General features: G+C 38.8%; 1 protein-coding gene across 1 annotated transcript in view; it reads right to left on the bottom strand.

Annotated features, from left to right (window-relative positions):
- Nucleotides 1-18,861: 18,861 nt before the first annotated feature.
- Nucleotides 18,862-25,421, bottom strand: part of RXFP2 (relaxin family peptide receptor 2) — a 49,497-nt gene continuing 42,937 nt past the window's right edge. The window contains exons 16-18 of the mRNA XM_059681187.1: nt 24,718-25,128; nt 21,356-21,574; nt 18,862-19,121 (exon numbers count right to left, since the gene is read on the bottom strand). Of these exons, the coding sequence (XP_059537170.1) occupies nt 18,862-19,121; nt 21,356-21,574; nt 24,718-25,128 (890 nt within the window). The remainder of the gene's footprint in view (nt 19,122-21,355; nt 21,575-24,717; nt 25,129-25,421) is intronic.

Raw genomic sequence — 25,421 nt, 5'->3', positions numbered from 1 at the left:
TCTGGAAGATTCAAGAGATAGGGGCAACTCTTCTATGGTTTTGACTTGCCCAGCAGATTTCCACACACACATGTGTACATGCCTATGTTTGCATGCACACACATATACACATAACTGACTGCCCTCCCTGGAAGCACAGAAGAAGAAGAAGCCGCCAGAAGAAGAATCCGCCCACCTTTGGTCCAGGCGTCAGCACCTGCGGCTGGCTGCAGCCCAGGAGACAGACAAGCCACCCGCCCGAGGTCCCAGGTTGCAGCCACCCGGAGAAGCTGCCAGCCCTGTGGTCCAGGGTGCCAGCGCCTGTGGCCAGGGAAATAGGTTCCCTCTTCTCCTACTGCAGTCATTACTTCAATATTCCCCTTCTGAATCTCTCTCCTGTGCTGCAACCCAACTCCACTTTTCATTGGAAGGATATGGAACAGAGAGAGCAGTGTTAAAAGCTTACATTTTTAAGCCAGTAAGATTGGTACTTAAACATATAAATGGAAAACTAGAGTCCTTAAGGTAACAAAGGCTACAAAGGACAGGGACAGCACATGACCTATTATATCCAGCAATCCATATGGGGACTGAAAACTTTGCAATGATGACAATTACTGAAGATATGAATCAACTAAAATAGTTGACAGGGACAATTCTTCCATCTTTGAAAATATCTACATCAAATCTGTTTAAATAGATTTTCATCTGCATAATACAGCACATTCTGACAAGACCACCACCACCACCAATGTGGTCAGTGTTCTGCTGATAAATGTTTAATAACTGAGGGGACCCCCCCAAGTGCACAAATTTTTGTGCCCTGGCTACTAGTATATATACAAACACACATATATATATACACACAAACATACACACACATATTTAAAGCTTCATCATATTTTAAAATATAAAAATTAAAATACTGTCAGTGTATTTGTGTGCTTACACTTACTACTTAACTTTTGGGTGGTACTCAATACTTTAATACATAATTGTTCCCTGGAATAGAGTATGATTCCTTTAATTTTCTCATTTGGACATGTTTATCCTTCAGAACTGCCAGGTCAGAGGACATGATGATTGATGGACACTGAAATTCTTTGTTCTAAAGCCAAAGATACTACCAGAGTACAGGAAATTAAGGAAATAAAAAAGGCTTTGGGTAAAATAGTATCAAAGTTCCCTGAACTTCGAAGGAAAGAAACTAGCAGGTAGAGAGTATTTACATTAAAAAATTGGGACTGAGAGGCATCGCCTCAGATTGGGGTGAAGGTGGTTATTTTGGCCACGATTATGTCCAGTCCCCCAGCCAGCTGCAGTCTGGCCCTCCTTAGCTGTCAAATCTGAATCTCCACCATTAGAATCACTAGTGGTAATAATGGTTCCCACGGATCATTTGTCTTTAAGGGTTATTATTAACATACATATGTTACATGTTATTTGGAAGGAGCTCATCCACATCCATCTGGATTTGTTAGTCCTTAAAAACTTAAGGCATGAGAACCCATCTACTCTTGGGGTAATGAGTGGGGGAGGAGTACATGCCTTAGGGGATAAAATAAAGATATTGATTCAAGGATGACCAAGTTAAGATGAGGAGTTTGAGTGGCCAAGGGACTGCAAGAGGGAAAAAAACTGTTACAAAGGTTGGTGGATCCTAAGGGGAAAAAAGACAGAGATAATCAGAGAGGGGAAGAGAAGAGATACTCAAACCAACTTTGCTTTTTCATTTTTTCATTTAAGTTTAACCTAAGCCTTATTCTATTTACTGTCAAACTTTCCCTCACCTTCTCTATTAATCATTTTTTATTATTTTTGGGAAAATCAAGGGTAATTTGTTCACCATTGTTGGCTGGCTTTTCAGCAATGGATTTGCGAATAGAATATGTTTTGTTCTTATTAATGCTGAAAGGGGCCTAAAAGAAAGACCATTGCCTTTCACAAAGGGAAAGGGCTTTAATTTTTAATTAATAATGTGTTTTTTAGTGAATCAAAATGAGAAATTGAAAGATCTTTGAAGATTGATAGAAAGGTTACAGCCTTCATTCTTTACCCTAATTTTTATTTTATAGCAATTTGCTGGTAAGAAAAAGAGAGATAAATATAGATGATAGATAGATGAAATGTTTGCAGTGAGACAACCCAAAGTCATAGGCTCAGTTCACTGGGTGCCTTTGTCATATTGGCCTAGGGTATGATACGTGGGTCAGAAGCAATAGGCATTACTTCTTGGTAAGAGAGTCTTCCACAGACACTTTTCACTAAAGAGTTGTCTGCCATCTCACTTTGTCCACTCTCTGAATAATCTTTCCTTCCCTTGCAAGTCGAAATGTCCATCATGCCTCTGATTTCCAATTGATCTACTAACTTTCATATGAGGCTTCTCATTATTATGAAGAAACTTCATATGCAAAAAGAAAAATAAAGAGTTACTTATAAAGTTCTGTAGCCAAGATGAGCTAAAACATTTGCCATATACCACCCTCTTCATAAAATCATGGGAACTATGTTTTATAGATTCATAAAAAGTATGAGTTCCTATACATTAAGAGGACTTGGGGCCCACATCCCTATTTTATATCCATTCCTAAGTGTTTACCTTGAACTCCTATGTCTTATTTCACTTATGCTCCAACTATAGATTTTCATGTAGCCTAGGGCCTGGGTGTGTAGTCAAATTATTTAATTAGAAATGTTTGTTATAAAATTTGCAGAGTCTTTTGACATTCGCTCAGAGGTGTTGATTTTTTTGCATCTCTTTATAAGTCTTAAAGAGTTGGTTCAATCATGTGCGAGAATAACCCAGAGAAAAATTTTTCCAGAGCTACCTAAATGGTTTAATGCTGAACAGGATGGACTTAAGCAACAGGCAAAGAAAAAACAACTCCAAAATCTATTGATTAGTAATAAATTATCCAATGATACTCTGTAGTGTGTTTTCCCGAGGCACATATTATCTCATTAAGTCCTCATGACAATAACCCTTTGAGACAGGTGAGGGGGAATTATTTTTGTCTTACAAATATTTGAGATTTAAAGGTAGGAGGAGACTTACTCAAGATCATACCCCCTCTCTGTGGCTGACCTGAACTTGAACAATGTCTTTTGATGCTCAGTGTGTGATTTATGTTCCATTTCTACCTAATTAGTTGTCTGGCAACCTCATATTTCCTTCATGGTATGTAATAGGTATCTCAGTATCTCCAGGAAGCAGAATCTGAGACAGAGTTTAGTACTCAGGGGGTTTATTAGGGAGAACCCTTGGGATGAACACCCATGGGAGGAAGAGGGAAGAAGCAGAGGGAGAAATGAGCTGGGATGCAAGATCAGAAGCCTGAGCTGACACCATGGGGAAATCTGGATCAGAGATGTCCCATCAGAAATGTTGTACATTGGACTGCACTGAACTGAAATGGCTAGACCCCCCATTTCAATCAGTTACTGGATGCCAGCCACCTTGGGCCAGTGACTCTAGAGATGAGGTGATTCTTGAAGGGGCTGACAGCTAAAGGCTGCTGACTGTACTCACAGAGATAGGCCAACAAGTCCTTTCTTAAGAGTCTTGTGGGTAGGTGACACATCTGTCTGTAGCCACCACAGAGAACAAGTAGGAGGTGGGGTTGAGACTCATTCTGCTTAGCTTCCAAAACAGTTTGTAGTGCCCTTAACCTTAATTAGAAGCTTTAGAGCATGACTGCTAATAATGGCCAAATGTTAACAGAAAACTCTTGTCCACATTCTGCAAATCTCACCATCATAGTCTCAACTTTGCTTGTCTATATTCCAGAAGAAAAGAGGCTAAGACTGACACAGATATTAACGAAGAGTCATAAAAGAAGATTTTTGTGCTCAACCTAAGTCCACTGCCAAGGGCATGAGCCCTGATCTTATTAGTGTGCCCTTAAGCCGTGCTTCTCAGACCTAGTGTGTGTGTCAATCAACTGGGAAATTGTGAAAATGCAAGTTCTGTCTCACTGGGTCTAAGATCCTGTGTGGCCTGAGATCCTGCATTTTTATAAAACTCTCAGCTGATGCTAAGGCTGCTTATCCTCCGAGCACACTTTGAGTAACAAGGTCCTAATCTAACATAGAAATTTCAAGTCTGTTTCCAAGGACAAAGGAAAATTTACCTTATATAGCAGATGGGAGGTGATATGACTGCATGCCACCAATTAGCATCTGCCATGATTGCTAACTATCATCTGTCAGAGATTTTTCTTGTTGGAGTGTGTGGGTTTATGACCAAGAATGTGTACATTTGGCCAGTCAAGCACTTACATTTACTTTGTGTAACTTAGCCCCTATCTTCAGAATTATGGAGTCTTTATTTAGTTTCATATTAAGGTGAATCTTTTTCTGTCTGTTTCCAAAGATAGTTAGCAACTGACATCTGTGTTGTTATGCTTTAATATTTTTGTTATAAATTTTACCATAAGTAAAATGTATATTTGGTAATTTCCTAAATTAATATAGTGTCTTTCTATCCTAGTGCTCAATTCACATCTTTTATAGTAAAATCTTTTTTAAAAAATATTTTATTTATTTCAGAGAGGAAGGGAGGGAGAGATAGAAACATCAATGATGAGAGAGCATCATTGATTGGCTGCCTCCTGCACGCCCACCTTTGGGGGTCAAGCCCTCAATCAGGGCATGTGCCTGACCAGGAATCAAACTGTGACCTCCTGATTCATAGGCTGACACTCAACCACTGAGCCATGCTGGCCAGGCTATAGTAATAATTTTAAACACAGGCACGGAGAATTGTAAGTACTCTTAAATAACATAGATTCTGACATCCTAATTTTCAGAAAAGGTGCAAGGAATCATGCAACTATTTAAGGGAAAGCAAGAACTAAAACGTTGGTTTCTTGGCTCTCAAATATCCCTCTTTACATAATACTATACTTTTTCATATTCCTATAGAGATCTTTAAAAAAATCTTTATTGTTGAGAATATTACAAATGTTCCCATTCCCCCCCCCCCCCCCCCCCCCGCCCCACCCATTACTCTCCTCCATCTGGTTCCTGGCCTGCTCCAAGCCTTCACCACCCTATTGTCTGTGTCCATAGGAAATGCATTTATGTAGATAAGTTCTTTGGTTAACATCTTCCCTGCCCCCCCCCTTCCTTCTAAGATTTGTCTGTCTGTTCCATGTTTCCATGCCTCTGATTTTATTTTATTCATTAGTTCATTTTGTTCATTAGATTTCTTGTTCATTTATTTTGATTTTTAGATTCAACTGTTGATAGATATGTATTTATTGCCATTTTATTGTTCATATATTTTATTTCTTCTTCTTCTTCTTCTTCTTCTTCTTCTTCTTCTTCTTCTTCTTCTTCTTCTTCTTCTTCTTCTTCTTCTCCTCCTTCTTCTAGAAGACACTTCAATGTATCATATAACTAGAGGCCTAGTGCACAAAATTCATGCACTTGGGGGTGGGGAGAGTCCCTCAGCCTGGCCTGTGCCCTCTCACAGTCCAGGAGCCCTTGGGAGATGTCCAACTGATGGCTTAGGCCCTCTCCATGGAAGCAGGAGAGGCTCCTGCCACTGCCGCTGTGCTCACTAGCTGTGAGCCCAGCTCAGGGCTTCTGGTTGAGTGGCGCTCCCCCTGTGGGAGCACACTGACTACCAGGGGGCAACTCCTGTGTTGAGTGTCTGCCCCCTGGTGGTCAGTGCGCATCATAGCAACCAGTTATTCTGCTATTTGGTCAATTTGCATATTAGCCTTTTATTATATAGGATACTGATTTGGTGGTGATGAGCTCCTTTAGCTTTATCTCATCTGTGAAACTCTTTATCTGACCTTCAATTCTAAATTATAGCTTTGCTGGGTAGAGCAACCTTGTTTGTAGGTTCTTGCTATTCATTACTTTCAATATTTCTTTCCACTCCCTTCTGGTCTACAAAGTTTCTGTTGAGAAATCAGCTGACAGTTATATGGGCACTCACTTGTAGGTAACTTAATGCTTTTCTCTTGCTGCTTTTAAGATTCTCTGTCTTTAACCCTTGACATTTTATTTATGATGTGTCTTGCTGTGGGCCTCTTTGGGTTCTTCTTGTTTGGGACTCTTTGTGCTCCTTGGGCTTTTAAGTCTATTTCTTTCACCAGGTAGGGGAAATTTTCTGTCTTCGAATAGGTTTTCAATATCTTTCTTTCTCTCTTCTCCTTCTGGCACCCCTATGATGCAAATGTTGGTACACTTGAAGTTGTCCTAAAGGCTCCTTAAACTAGCTTCATATTTTTTTAATTCTTTTTTCTTTTTGCTCTTTTGATTGGGTGTTTTTTGCTTCCTCATATTCCAAATAACTGATTTGATTCTTGGCATCCTCTTCTCTACTCTTGATTTTCTATACATTATTCTTCATTTCAGTTTGTGTATTCTTCATTTCTAAGTGATCCTTTTTTATGTCTTTGACATTCTTACTAAGATCCTTAAAATTCTCACTAAGTCCCTTGACGATCTCAAGTTCCTTGAGCATCCTTACAACCATTGTTTTGAACTCTGTATCTAGTAGTCTTCTTGCTTCCATTTCATTTAGTTCCCCTCTGGAGATTTCTTTCATTTTTTTCATTTATGACATGTTTCTTTATCTCTGCATTTTGGCTGCTTCCCTGTGTTTGTTTCTATGTATTAGATAGAGCTGTTATGTCTCCTGGAATGGGGAGAGTGGCCTTGTACAGTAGGTATCATGTAGGGCCCAGGGCTCAGCTTCCTCAGTCACTTGAGCTGGGCACTCTAGGTACACCCCTGTGTGGGCTGTGTGCACTGTCTTGTTGTAATTAAGCTTTGATTGCTATTGGCAACAGCAGGAGGAATTGACCCCCAGGCCAACTGGCTGTGAGGTCCAGTTGTGACTACAGTGGAAGATCTGCTATGCAGGAGATAACCCTATAGGGAAAGACTTGCTTCAGTAGGGCTTTGGTGCTCACAGAGTCTGCCCCTTGAGTGTTTCACTCATGTATATATAGAGTTGTAATCTGGCATGGCCTGAAGCTGTCCACCAGGTGCACTGGCTCTGGGACCTCCCAGGTGGTGCAAATTCAGTCACTGCCTGGGCCACTGCCTAGGGCCAACCAGCACAGGCTACAGAGCAATCTGAAGATGGCTGCTACTTGTGTTGGATTTAGATGTGTCCAGGAGAGGTCAAACTGTGAACTAAGGTAGGCTTCTGTTAGTGCCAGGCCTGGGACAAATTTTCCAGAGGTATTGGAGCATGTGGAGTACAGCTGCTACTTGTTTGAGGGATTTTAGGAAAGTCTAAACCTGAGCCAGGACATGTCATTACTATGGAAAAGCCACTGCAAACAGCTTGGGTGGGGCTTCAAATTGGATGGGGTAGGGTCACAGGGAATCACCAGGGTGGGGCTCACAGTGAGGGACAGGTTGATGGAGACACAGATATGGTGCCTGACAGTGGCAGTGGGAGCGGGGGTGGGAGGTTTCCATGCCTCCACCACTCCTACCAGTCTCACTGTGCCTTCTTTAATTCTCTGGTAGTAGGTCTATTCAGCCAGATTTAAGGTGGTTCTGAATGATGGTTGTTCTGTATTTCAGTGTAATTTTGATGTGGTTGTGGGAGGATGCAAGTACTATATTTACCTACATTGCTATCTTGGTTCCTCTCTCCCCTATAGAATTATTGTGGAGATACCTGCCATCTCCATTTGTCTGTAGAAAAATTGAGATATCTTTTTACAGTATATTTGTCAGAGTCACAAAGAAAAATCAAGTGTTCAATCTTCTTATACAGTCTTTTTCTCATCCTGGCCCCTTAAAGCAAGCCAAACCAAACCAAATAAACAAAAGCAATAACTGTGTCTTGAGCCCAGAGGGCATGACTCAGTGGTTGAGTGTCAACCGTGAACCAGGAAGCCACAGTTTGATTCCGGGTCAGGGCACATGCTTGGGTTGCAGGCTCAATCCCCAGTGTGGGGTGTTGCTGGAAACCAAGATCAACAGTAATTAATATAAATGTGAGGAGTCTGGCAGAAGGCTAGCCATACTCCTTTTGATATTCACAGGGTGAATATTTACATTTTATTACTTGCTGCTGACTCAATGGCCTAAAGCAAACTCCCCCAAAACCTGACAATCTTACTGTTTACTAAACATTACCATTGATATGTCTGTTTGCATTCCTAAAAGGCAATTGTGTATTCTAGCTAATAAAAGCAGCTGGGAATGGAGCAACAGGAGAGAACTTGACTGCTATGGTGGAGTTTTCCTCTGGTTTCTCCCGGTATCAAAATTAATATTTTGTCTTGTGTGTCATTTGTGCATCAGCTCTTCCTCCAAGCCTTTGAACCCTGAAAGCCACGCTGGCCGTGGACTTTCACAGGGTGTACAGGAAGCAGCCGATCAATGATTCTCTCCCTCTCCTTTCCTCCTTGAAATCAGTAAAAGTATATTTAAAACAAACAAACCAACAACAACAACAAAAACACACACAAAAAACCCCCCTGTGTCTTGAAAATGAACCCCAGGCAGTCTTCATTTGTGAATGAAATAACTAATGTTTATTGAATAGTTTCTATATTCCAGATAACTTTCTAAGTGCCGAAATATACTAGTTCTTTTAATCTTCAAATTCAATGGAGTGAGGAACCAGAGACACAATAAGGTTTGAGGGACTTGGCAGAACTCAAAGAGATAAGAATGGACAAAGCCAGGGTTTTATTCCTATCTGTTTGGTTCTATCATGACCAGCTGTAGAACCTGGATAAGGGGAAAATTGCCTTTGTTTAGCTGTGGGAGATTTAACTTACAATCCAGTTGGGAGTAAGTTCCAGATAGTTTCCGGAGAGTAGGTTCTTCATAGCGCAGAAGGGGAAGAGACACTGGGCACCTGGAGGGTTTTGAAAGGAGTCAGCATTAGAAGGGGTGAGGGAAGACAAACCAAAGGAGCTGAAGGAACCAGAGGTTAGCCTTCTTTTACAGTGTTTCCCAGCATTAGTGGTGTCATATCTATATTATTTTCCTGTGGCCACTATATCAAATTATCACATATTCGGTGGCTTAAAATAAGAGAAATTTATTCTTTCATGGTAGTGGGGGTGATAATGCTAACATCAAGGTAGGGCCTTGTTTCCTCTGGAAATCTCTTCCTTGTATCTTTCAAATTCTGGTAGACTTGGGCATTTCTTAGCTTGTGGCAGCATAACTCTAGTCTTTGTCTTCTTCACATGGTTGCCATTCTGTGTCTGTGTCCAAATTTCCCTGAGGCACCGGTTATAGTGGATTAAGGACCCCCTAATGACCTCAATTGAACTTGATTACGTCTGCAAAGACCCTATTTCCAAATAAGTTCACATTCACAGGTATTGGGGGTTAGTATTTCAATATATCTTTGGGAGGGGGGCACAATTCAACAACATCTGTATTAGGGTTCTCCAAGAAACAAAACCAATAGTCTGAGTCCAGAGGCCTGAGAATCTGGGGAGCTGATGTTATAAACCCCAGTACGAAGGCAGGAGAAGATAAGATGAGATGCTCCAGCTCAAGTAAAAAGGCAAGGGAAAAAATGGGGCAAATTCTTCTTTCCGCAATCCTTTGTTCTATTCAGGCCTCAATGGGTTGGATGATGCCCACCGACAAAGGGGTGGGTGATCTACTTTGCTGAGTTCATAAATTCAAATGTTCATCTCATTTGGAAACACTCTCACAGATACACCTGGAAATCATATTTAATCTGAGCACCCAGTGGCCAGTTTTGACACATAAAACTAATCATCACAGTATCCTTTCCTGGCTGGAGGAATCTAGCCAACAATTTAAACATTTCATGCTGTGGATGAAATTGGCAAACTCGGACTCTGGGTGATGTGTTTATTGGTTCAGTCCATTTGGACACGTGCCTATAGTGTGGACCAGAATAGCTTTTCTCAAGGTCTATCTAGTAAATCCTCTGTCTAATTCTTTTGCAAAGGATCCAAGATTGCAACAAACGTGGTAAAAGATGTAGACCATATTTCTTTCTGGAAATCCTTGGTGCCCACTGGCTCTGTAGGAGCATAGACTTTTAAAACCTTGTGCTTAACTTTGTTTCCTTTTATTTCTCCCTAAGTCTAATTGACTCTGAACCCTCTTTTGTCATAAATATATTTATGTCCCTTCCTAATTAGTTTGGGAAATGTTAATCAAGACTCCTAAAAATCATCTATAACTTTCACTTCTGATCCCTTCATTGCATTCATTGCATTGTGTTTGGATCCCCCTTTATCAAACCTCTTTCACCCCGAGCTTCTCAAGAGCAGGGACTATTTCTTATTTACCTTTACATCCCTAATGTTTAGGGCAGTTTTGGGACATAAAGTGTTTCATGCTTTCTGAACAAATGAACAAAGTTGGAAAGAACCAAAGTGTTTCACAGCCAAGAAATGGTTAGATCAATTAAGATTAATACTTCAATAGGAAATCATGCATCTCTACAAAGAAAAATAATTATTATGAAAATTGTGTAACATAGAAAAAATTATCATCTTGCAAAAACACCCCACAACACATTTGTATATATGCTGGTTTTATGACAGAAAATATTTATTTACATAATAAGGGACAGAAAAGAAAGAAATCAGTGAAAATAGTCATTATATAAAAATGGGGGAATTTTGGTTGATTTTCGTTTTCGTTATTTCTTTAAATAGCACTATAATTTGATTTGTGCAATACTAATTACATTGCTGAAAAGAAAAACAAACCACCAGGTTGTGGCTTTCCCAGCATCACAGCTGGCCTGAGAGTGAGGCTGTGGGCCCCAGCTGTGAGTTGGGGTTTATAGAGGTGAAGGGTAGAGCTGCCAGGAAAAGCCAACCAGCTTCCATGGAAGTCCAAGAGGGAAGGCTATGGTTTGCTTCCCCAGCCCACCCCCAGGGAAAATGTTTGCTACAGGCTATTGTAAAATTGGCAACTCTTACATTAGATTGTCAGTATCTACTGATTCAAAATCATGTTGAGTGAATGGAGTTTTGTTTCTTTTGCTGTTCATGTTAACTTATGAGATGTTTATAATTCAGTCTGATTATATGATTTCATTATTTGCCAATGTTCTAACAGCTTTTGGTGTGTATAGACCAAGAACCCATTCAGGGGTTGCTGAAGTTTACTGAAAAAAGAGACCTCTTTTTTTTCTTTTGTGAGCTTTCAGGTGACTTGTTAACATTCTGGCAGTTTTGCTAGATAGGGATTGCTTATATTTTGGTTAGTGTAAATTCTCCAGTAGGCTTCAATCTGACAATAGTAATTGTATTAGGGTTTAGAACTTGATCCTCATTCTTTCTCTTTGAATCTTTTCTCTCTTCTCTTACTCTGAAGCAAATTCAGCCAAATAAAATGGCTATTTGCTTAGCCACCATGATTCATAGTGATTCATAGTGAAGGGTTTTATTTCACCCGCTCTTATCTCTGTGTTATGGGCTGCCTTATTCACTCAGCCCCCAGAAGAAGGATGCCAGAAACGTTCTCTCTTAAAAGAAAGTCTGTTTTCAATGAAGATTACATGAAAGGCACTCTGTTCAGTATGTAATAAAGTTGTGAAAAAGTCTTATATGAATCTCAGTGTCTTTCTCTTAGTAGGGTTTTTATATCCCTGGATACATTTTCTTTTCTGATTACAATCTATACTTTCTATGTGGCATTGGGACAATTAGATGGCAAGGATAAGAATAATAAGCATGAGAAATTTCTGAAGATTATATATACACATACATAAAAAGACATCCCCCTCTGTCCTGTATAACAGTGTTTCAACCATCTAAAACCCTTGGGTCGCTCTTGATAAGTAAATTGTGATTTTAGGCAGCTAAGGAGATACACATTTCATTTATTTATTCAACAAATAATTATTGAGCACCTACTATGTTCTAGACAACCATTTATTCACAGATGCTTAAACTTTGAAATGAACTTTCTCTAAAATCTTTGATATTTCTTTTCACTTTCTCTTTTCCATAGTAGCCTGATCCTAATCTAATCTTTTCTTGGCAACATAAGCTTGGTGGTGTGGAAAGGAATCTATTGAGTCAAGAGAAATGGACTTTGTTTTCAGTTCTGCTAAAAATTATTCATGTGATCTTATATATTTCTTGACAGATTTTTTAAATGTAAAATTTCCTTGTAAACTGTGGAAGGTTATACACTTATGCACATTCATTCTAATATTGGATCATAATATAGACATTTCTTCAGTATCAACTAAGGTATATGAACTTATTTTCCCTTAAACTAAATGGGCTCATATTTCAGGTCTTTTGCATCTATGTAACTGTGCAGGGGGCATAGGTGGGTAAATGGTGGGGGAAATGGGGAGACTCACCATTCTTTCAGATTTATTCTTCAGAGGTTAAGTACGTTTTCATACTGCTTTCCTTCTGTTTTATGAAAGACTTGTAGAGGGGAACTATCTTACATAAAATTGAATCATGCTAGAGGAAAACCTATAATTTCAAAGCTTTTTCTTGTGTTTTGTGCTGCTAAAGGGCAGAGACCCTGACGAGGAGGCCCTTTGTTTAGCGATGAAGATTCCCATTTTGGGTAGGCAAAAGAAGGCTTGATGCTTTGAAGCTTAGTTTGGGGCAGGGGTGAAGCACAAACTATTCTGCAGAAGGGATTCAGAGGATATTCTGGAGGTAGGTGGCTGTCAGTCAGAATATATATATATATATATATATATATATATATATATATATATATAGAGAGAGAGAGAGAGAGAGAGAGAGAGAGAGAGAGAGAGAGAGAGACCCCAGAAGATGAAAACAATGTAACAATGTAGCCCTAAAGGTAGAGGTAAAAATGACTGAATGAGCTTTTAGAACCTGAACTGTAACCCACCTTCATTATCCCCAAGTATAAGTCTATGCATAGTAACTCTGTGGAGCCACGATCTAGGAGCTGAGGGGGAAGGCAGTCTTCTCTCCAGCACCTGCTATGCAGTGTATTGGTGGTAGCACCACAGTGAGGGAGGATAGAGGCTTGTGGGCCTCTGCCCAGAGGCAGTCAAGGCTAGAGGAGGCCCAGAGCTAGGGTTCAGACAGGGAAAAATGCTCACAAAACAGGAACTGACTTAACCAAATATAAATCCCCTAAAAATTCAAAGACACCTTGAAGAGACCTTTGGACATTGTATGCTATCATGTGCAGGATGAGGACTTGAGCCATTTACAACCTGGGCATGTGCCCTAACTGGGGAATTGAACCCAGGACCGCCTGGTGCATGGGATGACGTTCAACCAAATGAGCCACACCAGCCTGGTGATTTTTAATTTTAATGAGTGCATCTCCCATTCAAGAAGTTGTTTGTAAAGACACTCTTTAATAGGGTCTTGTATTTTATGCTTTCAATTTCTTTATTATTTCTTGAATATTTAAAAATGTATTTTATAGACTTTCTTAGATCTATTACCTGAAGTTTTATTTAATTTTGGTTCTAATCCCTTTTTTGTATTGTATTTGTTGACTCCTATTTGTGGTAGATTTTATTTCTTCATGGTTCATTAATTGTGATTATGAGTTAGTTTTGTGTGAGACATTACTGGGTATGGGACTCGATTCCTGCTCAAGGGGACATACCTTGTTTGCAGGCTTGACCCCTGGCACCAGTCAGGGTGTGAACAGGAAGAAACCAATTAATGTGTCTCTCTCAGGTGAGGATACAAAAAGTAACATTCTGGAGATGTTTGTGAGGACTGAGTTGGGGACATATATTCTAGAGAAGTTGATCTTTGATTCTTTGGTTCTTCCAATTATCTCAGTTATCATCATCCTAGGATTAATTTTTAGGTAAATTTCTTGGCTTTGGAGTGTATAGATCATAGGAAGTCTAAATCAGTAGTGGAAACCACATAGATATCCAAGCCACACACACACATACACATATTTATACACACTCATATTTTTTACCATCTCTGAGTTTAGAAATAAGAAAACAAATCTTGCTAAAATTGTATGTGAATTATAGGAAAATGGGTTCTAAATATATAAGAATTTTTGTGATGAGTGAAATTTATGAGATTAAGATATATATCTACTGTTTGTTGAGTAATTAATGAATTTAAGTCTATGTTTTGAAATATATATTTGTTCAATTAAAGCTTTCAGTAATTTTGTAAGGTGGCTATTATTTTTTTCATTTTAAAGATAGGTAAATGAAGGAGAAATGGCATCAGGATATTTTACTTAAATGTCACCTCTTATTGAGGATGTCCATTGACACTGCCCCTGCTCAGCCAATAACTCTCCCACTTCCTAATTTAATTATTTTTTCCTACAACTTCTCACCCTGTAGTACAGTACAGGTTTGCTCATTTCCTTGATTGCTTTTTTTCTCCCATACACCCTACCCACCAACTCCCCAAGAATGTAAGTTCCATTAAGACAGGCACTATTTTATGGTCCATGTGTTTAATACTAATTTTTTATTGTTTTGTTCTTAGTTCCTTAAAGACCTTTAAAAATGTTGTTTATTTTTTTAACTTAGTAATGTCCTATGGAGGTGAGGCTGCCAAATATATTAATTCTAACATTGTGAGGTATTTATGTGTATATACATGTCTGTAAAAGCATGCACTTATGAATAAATAATGCTTTACCTCCAGCAAAATAAAAGCTTTGTGAAAGCCTTTGGCAGTCTGTAAAGCACTGTTCAGATGTAAGATGTTTCTGCTATTGTTCTGTTGTTATATGATGGCAGTCAGACAGTTAGATCCTTATTGATTTCGGACACTCACAGCCAGCTGAGAGCATAAAATAAGTGTAATCAATCAGTCTGCTTCTGAATGTACTGAGCAGAAGAATGCATCTTGGCCTCAATCTGGCCTTACATCCACTCCCCAAACACTGCCTATACAGGGAGAGGGGAGAGAGAGAGAGAGAGAGAGAAAGAAATTCAGAGGGACAAAGAGATAGAAAGAGGGAGAGAACGCACAACAGAAAGATAGAGAGAGGACAGAAATGAGGACACCAAGAAGCAGAGTTAGAGAGAGACAAAGAGGTGTGTGTGTGTGTACAGAGTAAGAGAAAAAGGGCAAGAAATGTTAGCAAAAAGTTTGAAAGAAGAAAAGTAGAAAGGAAAAGATACTAAAATAAATAGGAGTGTTCTGGGAAATATGTGGGATCTTATCCCCAAAGGCAGTTCTAAAGAAGTTCCCCAACTGTCTTGCCAAGGCTGTTTCACTGGAATGTCAATTACCAGCCCTTGGAGATGACCTTGTTCAATAGCACTGTGTCTGGCTGCAGGTAGCTGCATACACCTGTTAGTTGACTGACTAAATGAATGACTAAATGAACGAACGAATGGAACAGACATTTAGAAGTATACTCTTTGGAGTGATTTACTTTCCTTTAGAGTCATTCATTATGTCCAATGGTTTTCTTATTAGCTGACAAAGAGCAAGGCAGAGCTCACAGGATGGCCATGACCCATGGTTGTAGGGCAAAGGGCAGGGCTTATGGCAGGACAGACATGATTGTGAATCTAAATCAAACCTACTGCTGAGTGGGTTTAGAATCAGCCCCTACTCAGGACAAAACTTCGAGGCTTTTAAAAAATCTTTGAACAATAATATAAAATAGGTAGAAATGAAAAAGAGAAGTCGAGAATTGGATGGTCCTTGAACATTATGTAAACTTTTGGGTTTGTAACCCATGTGGACATTTAGCAAGTGGTTTCATCCACATTATGGATCTTCCAAGAAATAGGACAAGACAAAGTTTATTTGATATGATCTTAAGGAAACTCAGTGATAGGAATGGAAGAGATTTAAAAGTAATTTGTCTGAGGTCTTGTACGTAGTTGATGGCTGAACTGGAACTATGGCACCGGCCCCCTGATTATTGATCCTGTATTTCCTTGCCCTTCAATGTGAGTTGTCTGTAGCAGGGAAGTATACAGCTTCTATTACAAAACCACTTCTGAATCCAACACCCCAGCACCAGGCACTCAAAGAATTGGCAAATAAGTGAAAATTTTATTGGTTCCCAGACATACCAAAAATAATTTCTCCTTGTATTTAAACTAGTTATAAGTTTATAACTCAAAATAGTTATGAGTTTTCTCTAGTACTAGCGGTAAAGAGGTGTCACCATTGGTCACAGCCAGGCTGTTCAGATAGCAGGAGGTCCCCATTCTTGGATATCTGCAATGTTGTCATTTGGCCTTGTTTTCTGTTTCTTCATTTATAATTTATTTCTCCAATATTGTCAGGTGGACAAATTACCTAAAGACTATTATAATGAAATACTTTGAGTAACAGGACTCAATCCGCTTCCAGGACTTTTGAAAGTATTTCTCAAAGATTTCAAGATTTTTTTACTCAAAAACCAATTTAAAAAGATAGTAGTCTAATTTCATTTCCCTGGTATAGAAATAAATATTATCATTATTAAATATTCATCTTCTATCTTTCATAAATAGAACATCAGCCAACTGATTGAAAAGCACTAAGCTATTAGAATTCATTCTTATCCCATTTCTTGGCATGCTGCTGACTAGCATATAGCTTCCATTTTTCTGTGACATATGCTGCTCACTTCCCTGACACATGTGACCTTGTGCTTCTCCTCATGTCCTCTGCTCCACAGACAATGTGTCTAAGTCTTGGATCATGTGCTTGGTACTCTTCAAAAATGGAGGCACTCATTTGTTCTAAGATCGAAATACTCTATGTCTGGGGTCTATTTCTTATTTATGCACCCTGTTTTGGGGGATATGTAATAGGAAATAAATCTTATGATGATCAAGGATTGGCAAAGAGCATTTATTAAAGTGTCTATGAATAGAGAAAATACATTGGGGAGTGACTAATCCTAGACATTATTTTTTAATGAGAAGGGATCATGGACACATTAAGTTTGAAACCACAGGTGGTAACATTATTTGTAGCATCCTAAGGCGAAGAAATTAGTGTTGTAAGAAATATCTTGATCCAAATAAGGGAATTCACATGATGGCTTTAGGCAATATTAAGTAGTAACAGGTAAATTACCAGGACTGCTGTGACACAACTCTAAGATTCTTCCTTTCCTGGATGCTACTGAATGAAAGGCATCCCATCCTATATAATAAAAGCCTAGTATGCTAAGTGTCCGGTCGTCCATTCAACCAATCAAAGTGTAATATGCTAATGATACACTAAGGCCACTCAACTGCTTGCTATGATGTGCACTGACCACTAGGGGGTAGACAGTGAACTGGTCAACCAGTCGCTATGACATGCACTGACCACCAGGGGCAGATGCTCCGACCAGTAGGTTAACTTGCTGCTGGGGTCCGGCTGATCAGGACTGAGCTAGACAGGAGCCCTCCTGCGGTCCCTCTCTGGCTGGCCAACCTCCTGCATCCCTCCTTGGCCCTGATCGTGCACCAGTGGGGTTCCTCAGCCTGGCCCGCACCCTCTCACAATCTGGGACCCCTCGGGGGATGTCGGAGAGCCGGTTTTGGCCCAATCCCGCAGGCCTGGCTAAGGGTTCCCACTGGTGCATGAATTTGTGCACCGGGCCTCTAGTTTAATATAAAATAATGGTGTTCTCAGTCAGCTATTTACATTTCATCTCATGAAAGGAACTCAGAATGAATTGAACAGGGAAGAAATTAAGTTATTGCCACATGCTTTGTAAAAAGGAGGAAGAGGAAGAAAAATGTTGTGTCTTATTTCTGAAATGCTGTCTCCTAACTCTATTCTCTATCAAGAGAAACATGGGTAATAGTCAATAAACCATCTGCATGGTCTTTGTTAAGTTTAAAATAATATATGGACAAATGAGAAATACAATTTTATTTACCTGATTGTCTCCTAACTCTATTCTCTATCAAGAGAAACATGGGTAATAGTCAATGAACCATCTGCATGGTCTTTGTTAAGTTTAAAATAATATATGGACAAATGAGAAATACAATTTTATTTACCTGATTTTTTTCACATACAAACTTTCAGTATAAAAACATATTCAGGCCTTCACAAGTACTTTTCATTTTCAAAACACAAATCCAAAATTACTGGCTTTTTTTATTAAAAATTATGGGAATTTACCTGAATTAGCAAATGGTCCTATCAAACCATTATTCTCAAATCTCCTTTAATACCTCGATATCTGTGCATGAAGTCAGAACTTGCTAGCAATAGAGATACTTCTGTAAAGAAAGTACACTTAAACAATATTAAAATATAGTTTTGGGTGGTTGGAGTACCCAATTTTCCTTTGTAGCCTGGGCAACCTTAAGAAAAATGCCTTGTTTGAGATCTCAGCACTTCTGACATGAAATAAAAGCCAAGATGGTGAAAGGTGCTAGGCTATGTCGGTGTGCCTCTCTGGTCAAAGTTCCACATGGTAACTTTATATGAAGGTGTTTTTTTCAAAGGTGTTACTCCACTGACCTGCATAGGGCAGGACTTGAGATGAGTGACCATCTCAGAAATCCTTTGCTATCAATTCAGTGGGATGCGAATGATTTCACTGAAGAAGCAATGAAAGAGATGTTAGGCTTATGTTACTCTGGCCACCCTGGAATTAGATGTGCCAATGTCTTTATTTTATGGATAGTACAACTTAATTTGAAAGCAGACCATGCAGTGCCAACACGTGGGCATTAACCGGTAGCTTGGTAGTATTGACTAGGTGGAGACCAATTGATATCAGTCTTCTGTATATGGATTCATTTCTCACTTCAGGAATGTAAGGGTGAGTGGAAACCTTAGGTACAATTCTTACCACAGCTGGTAAATAACATGGCTGCCATTGGACCACAGCACCACAAGTCATTCTGCTGTGTTCTCCATGCAGGAAGGTTTGCTGTTGGTAAAGATGAAAAGCATTGCAGAGTCATCTTCCAAATGCAGCACTTTTTAATAGGTAGTCCATTGAAAGTTCAGTGATCCCCAACCATTACTAGGACATTGGTTTTGTTATACTGTCCCCAAAAGTTATTTTGTTCAAAACCCCAAGTTTAAGGGAAGAGGAGTCATCTGTCCATACAATGGATGTAGATAAATTTTTTTTTTTAGTTTGGAAAATTGATTTTCTCCGATGCCTGTGTAGCAGCTGTTTGAACTTGTCCTTGAAGAAGCTGGTTGTGAGTGTGTAAAGGATTGGGTTCAAGGCGCTGTTCACTGGCAGGAAAAAAATGACTACCCAGGAAGTGATTGTGCCTGGATAAGGAAACAAAGTGTGAAAAACAGAAGTTTTTCATAGTGTGTTCATAAAATTTTGTAGTCCATGCTGCTTTTGAGCAGGCTACCTCATTCACTTAAGTTTTCTCTCACTATACTGAAAATCTCTTTATTGGAAGGGTGTAGGAGCCATAAATTGGAGGATCTAACATGTAAAAATACTTCATAAACTATAAGTTCATATATAACATATTTTTCTTTCTTTTATTGTCTTTCTTTATAGGAAAATAAGAAAGTGAGAATAATTCTTAATCAATGTTCGGGAAACTTCTGGTCCAAGGTCAGATTGGACTTTGGTCTTAACTTCAGTCCTGGAGGCCTTATTGCCCCATATTCCAGCTATCCTTTTCTGAAGGGAGTCTGACAATTTGAAGAACAAAAACCAGTACATATCCAAACTTCACAAATTCCTTTTGTGTGAAGCCTTACAAATGCTAGTAGACTATACTAGGGAAAGATGCCACAAAAAGTTCTTTGTGAGGAGAAACTGGGAACTAGCTGAGAATTTTTAGTTGATCAAGCATTAGTTAAAAAATACTATATTTTAATATAGTGGAAATATTGTGGTAAGATAAATAAGACATGGTCCTTACTCATGGATATATTAAAAATAATGCTGATAAGAGACACTTAATCTGAGGCTAATAAATTAATTGCAAACAAAACTGAATGAACAGTTCAGCAGTGGAGTTGGATGCCAGTGGGTTAGGAGAGGTCTGAAATGGTACAATGGAAGAGAGAGCATTGGCTTAAACCTTGGAGGATAAAAAGGGTGATTCGTAGGCTATAGTCTTACAGATGGAAAGTATAATCCAGGTGGAGGGAACAGCTTCAACAAAAGCAAGACATAAAAGTTCAGAAAAAATGTCCAATAATTTTAATGGGCCTGGGTCACAGAATATAGGAAGGTGGGGCAGGAGGAAGAAAAGTCTTCATGCTAATCCCAGCATTGGGATTTTATTCTGTGAGCAATGGAGGCCAAAGGACATTACAGTCCTATTGAATTTGAAATGTTAGGACATAACAATTGAAATATTTGGGAAGTTGTGGTACACTGAGACTCTTCATCAAAGTCCACAACTGTCACCAGTAAATAGTTAACTCTGCTTTCTGCATACAACTGACTCCCGAGTAATCTCACATATTCTTATGACTTTTGCTCTTGCCACCCAGCAAAGGTTCCCAAGTAGTCAGTCCTGATCTTCACTTTTACATGTTCTGTGGCTAGAGTCCTGCTGGGAGACTAAACTATTGGTTGAGGGGATTCTGTGGATGCCATGTGTCTTTTTTTTTTTGCATTTGACAAGGTCTCTCAGGACTTTGTGCACAACCCAGAAGGACATAAGTTGTTACTTGTATAGTCATCACTCTTTTACAAGGGCTTCTGAAATGTCAACCCCATGTTTGGCACTGGTGTGCCAAGATGATTAAGATACAATCCCTACCCCGGATAAACTCCCCATGTAGATTTGCAAAAGGCTGAAACAATGAGTTGAATATGATCCCAAAGCTGTTTGAGAAAGTCGAGCTAAAGCCCTGGGTGATGCCTAGTTGGGTATGATTTCTAGGTCCCAGAACAAGCTTCAAATACAATGAGGAGGTTATTTTCTCTAGTTGAGTAGGAGAGTGAGCGGGAAACCTGGTCTCCGGGATGAGGCACATTCCATGGAACACCTAATGCTCCAGGGAGCCCAGTGTGATGACTGTTTGGCCAAGACCATGACATAGACTCGTGGTTTTTAATTGGATGTGTGCCTCAGAATCACAGAGGCCCTTCTCCAAAACACCCATGTAGAGGCCTTAGCCCCTGTGGACAAAATTCAGAAGCCCAGGGAAGAACCTGGGCATAGATATTTTGACTTTTCGTGTGTACTCTTGGTTAAGAACCATTATCCCATTCAGGTAGAAGCAAAACACTAATACTGTTTTTCTCTCTCCTGTTTTTTTTTTTTTTTTTTTTTTTATATTCTTGTTTAGATCTCACCACTGCCCAGTTTCTTTCTTTCTTTTCTTTTTTTTTTCTTTTTACCACTGCCCACTTTCTCTTGTATAATACTGAGTATAAAGCACTGAGGGAAATAATGACTGTTTGTATTTAAGTTGTAGGTATTTATGGAGAATTTATGGAGAATTGCAAAGCACTGTATTCTGACCTCATCAAACAACGGGAATGAGAAGGCAAAGTGTAATTGGGAATAAGAAAAGAGACTGACCTGGTATTTCCACTCGGAAGAGGGAAAGAATTTTAATTACAAACACAGGAATCCAGCAGATGGCATCAGAGAACACGATAAAAAAGAAACGATTTGCAACAGCCACCTCTCTTCCAATGTGACTCCTCACTTCCGAAGTCTGCAAGGCCGTTTTATGAATGGAATAGAACATAATACCATAGGAAAAGACAATGATGAGAAAAGCCAGCAAGTTCACACCTGTTGGGAAAAGCACAGCTCTTAACATCTCAGGAGTGCAGGTCGGCAATGAAATGCTGTGTTAACTGAGATGTCCGACACAGTGCCTCTTTCCCTGAACCTACAAGAAGCACTCTTTTGTATCAGCTTAGTGGTACTCAGCTGAAACCCTGAATTCAAGGTTATAAGCTGGAATAAACGAAAAGAATCAGGTTTGCCAGTTCAGAAAGAGATTTCAAATACATAAACCGTTTATGAAGAATTGTAGATTTCTGAAATTCAGATTTGGGTATCATGAGATCAATTTTAGTTTTGTAAATCAGAAAAGAGCTATTTTTGTTTCTAGTTCTTTGCAAATTCAAAGCCTTAAGGGATTACTGTAATCATACATACATCTCAAAAAATAAGTATGACTCCATTCCTTTATCTTATAAATATAAACAAGATAACCTTGAAATATCAAGAAGATAATAGCCTCAGAAACATTATTCCTCATGGTTTTTTTTTTTGGCATAACTAAAAATAATACATGGAACAAAAATATCATTTTTGTTTCTTTTTCTTCAGATTGTTTATAGTCATTTAAACTGAAATTCAAAACCTTGTAGATTTGTTTTAGGAAAAAAGGAATAAGAAAAAATTAAAAATTTAACTATGTGAATTACTCTTTTAGAGTTAAATATGTTCAGAGGATTATCATGTAAGCCTGACTTTGTAGTCATTTTGTTATGTTCTTGCTATAGGAGGTCACGGTTCGAATCCTGGTCAGGGCACGTCCGGGTTGCGGGCTCGATCTCCAGTGTGGGTATGCAGGAGGCAGCCAATCAATGATTCTCTCTCATTATTGATGTTTCTTTCTCTCCCTCTCCCTTCCTCTCTGAAATAAAAACATATATTTTTTAAAAAGGAAAACATTTTAATTAAAAAATATCCTAGGAGGATCACCTTATACCTTATGGTAAACATAAAATTTACATGTAATATCAAAGCTGTTAAAAATGTTCATCTGACTTAGCTTGTATGTAAGACTGTGAAGTCTGGGGAAAGTACTATACGCTCAAACTGTTCTGTTGGTTTTATTCAAAACTTTTCATTTTTTATGGAATCTCATTATGAAGCCATACATACAGGATAATTTTTAACGATTGATTTATTTTAAGCCTCTTGCCAGAAAGTTGGGAAAAAAAAACTGTTAAAGAAGATCCTCCCAATGGGAGGGAGGGGTAATACTTTCAACAATAAAGATACATTAAAAAAAGAAAAGATGATCCTCCAGTATAAATTCTGAAAACAGACTTACAAAAAGGATCAAACTATATGTTCTGAAGGCACCAAAAGAGTGTGAGATATTAACAGCAGGAGAAACTGGGTGATGATATAGGGAAACTGCTATCTTTGCAACTCTTTTTCTCTAAATGTAATTATTCTAAAATGTAAAATTAATTTAAAAAATTGTATGTTCTTATATTCTTTAGGCAGAAAAGTGGTTTAGGATGACAGAGAGAGAGAGAGAGAGAGAGAGAGAGAGAGAGAGAGAGAGAGAGAAGAGGAGACTATCTTTTTATCAATACAGAATATATCACAGGTACTAAAGTCCTTTTAGCTGACCCACACCTTAACTATAAAATCTGAACGTTTTTCACTCTTCATTTGGGCCTATTCCCTGGCTTTAGGCCTCTGAGGCCTCTGTCTTTTCTCTGCCTTCTCTTAGCTAATGCCTCCTCCTCCTGTGGGCCCCAGTTTGGATTCATTTCCACCGGGAATCCTCCCCTGGTACCCAGATCTGGGGCTCCTAGAACACGCTGTATTCCTCCTTCATGCATTTGTCAGCCTGTGACGTAGGATGTATTTACTTGTCTTCATTCTCCTTTCTGGCTGCAGGCCTGTGAGAACCAATCTGTTGTATCTCCAGTACCCAAAATTGCTTCATAAATTCATGTCGGATCAATGCATGTAACATAATGTGATGCAAGGCAACATAACATACTGTGTGTGTGCGTGTGCGTGTGCGTGTGTGTGTGTGTGTGTGTGTGTGTGTAGCTCTCTATGAAGTGCACCTATGCTAGAAACATCTTACAATATCCTATAGCCATGAAAAATAGCTATAAAACAAGGTAGTATGTGAGGAGTATTATTAAAATGGTGCAAATAAGGTGTTTCACTTTTCAGAGGAGGAAGACAGGGATAGATGGAGAAGACCTGGGAACAGTGGCCAGGGCCACTTTGTGGGCTTTAAGTGCTAATTTAAACTTGACCTTGGTAGTAGCAAGGTTTCATTGAAAATCTCTGAGCAGAGGCACACACAGTTCTCTCAGTCCTCAGGGAGGGCGAACAGTGGTATTTGCCACATGAGTAGGAGAGAAGGGCCCAGAGGACAAAAGACCAGGCAGGGCTAACGTAATTCAGGGTTCAGGTGATAAGGTTTTTAAAGGAAGGTGGTAGCAGTGGATTGAGAGACTGGAAGAAAAAAAAGCAGAGGCATATTCTGATAAAAAATATTTGTGAAATGAGAGGAAAATAGAGCTTATGGACCAACTGGATGGGAGAAAAAGATGAGAAGAGGAAATGGAAATTATCATACTCCCCTAAAGAGAGGACTTGGGAATGACTTTAGTTTTAAGCAATTGAGATATCTATTAAATGATAAAAACGTTTTTAACCTCAAAGGACCAAGCTTCTCTTTCATTTGTAACAGAGAATATATGGTCTTCTTTTCTTTTTTAAGAAAAGGGGGGAAGACCGAGAAAACTGAAGTATCCTTATGTTGTTAACTTTTGAGCAGCATTTCCCAAAGGCAACGAACCTTTCTGCAATTTCCACTCAGATAATCTCCTGTGAGTGAGTTATTATTATTTAACTCACATATAAACTGTAAAACAAAATGAATTAAAGTAATGTGGTTGGGTGAGAGGACAACCAAGTGACCTAGAATTCCTCCAGCTCAAAGTTCTGGCAGATCATAAAAAAACCACCTAGAGATCCTGACAGTATGGATTTTCATGCTAAACCTCTATAATAAAACAATTAATTAAAATTTCTGTAAATAAACAATAAGAGATTTATTTTTAAAAAGGGACTTACTTTCTGAAATGAATAAATATGCTGAACTTTGTGATATTTCTAACAAGATTATATTTTTCAAAAAAATGAAAAATATAATTTACCTAGGAAAATTCCAAGAGAATACCCTTTGCTTCCAATATCTTCAGTTTGGTCATCATAAAGTGGGAAACATACACCATTTTTTCCATAAAAGTTTCCAAAATAATCATCATTCCAAAATGGAATCACAGCTATTAAAAATCCCACAATCCAGATGCCAAGGAGGATGAGTGAAGTGTGCCGTTTTCCAGGGTGAATGTTACTGAAGGGAAAGACAATAGCCAGGAACTTCTCCAAAGTCAAATATGTCAGCAACAGGACAGAGACTTCAGTGGACAGCATGGCCAGGACACCCATGAGGCGGCACTGTAAACTCTCCATCCACAGCAATGCATACTTCTGGTACTGCCCACGGTATTTTAGGTCAGAAAAGCCAATGAAGAACAAATAAACACCCATCAGGCAGTCTGCACCTGTTAAGGAATGGATAAGGGTACATTGGTAGTTCCCAGCATTTTTGTTTTCGTTTTCTAATTAGGTCTGTCTACTTCTTTCATCCTTTATTAAATGAACTAATATAAACACCTACAACAATACCTACAAGCCTGGACTTCAAAAGGAATATTATTTCTAAGTACCATGCTATGTCTTAGTTTTATAATTTTTTAAAAAGGTGGCAGGGAAATTGGAGAGGCTAGTTTTTAAATAGTAAACAAATATTACTTACATAGTTAATAAAAAGAATAATTTTCTGGGCTTGAGTAGA

Source organism: Myotis daubentonii, chromosome 2 (genome assembly GCF_963259705.1).
Source record: "Myotis daubentonii chromosome 2, mMyoDau2.1, whole genome shotgun sequence".
Classification (NCBI taxonomy): Eukaryota; Metazoa; Chordata; class Mammalia; order Chiroptera; family Vespertilionidae; genus Myotis; species Myotis daubentonii.
Note: the sequence above shows the minus strand (reverse complement) of the source record. Positions and strands in the feature narration are given on the sequence as shown.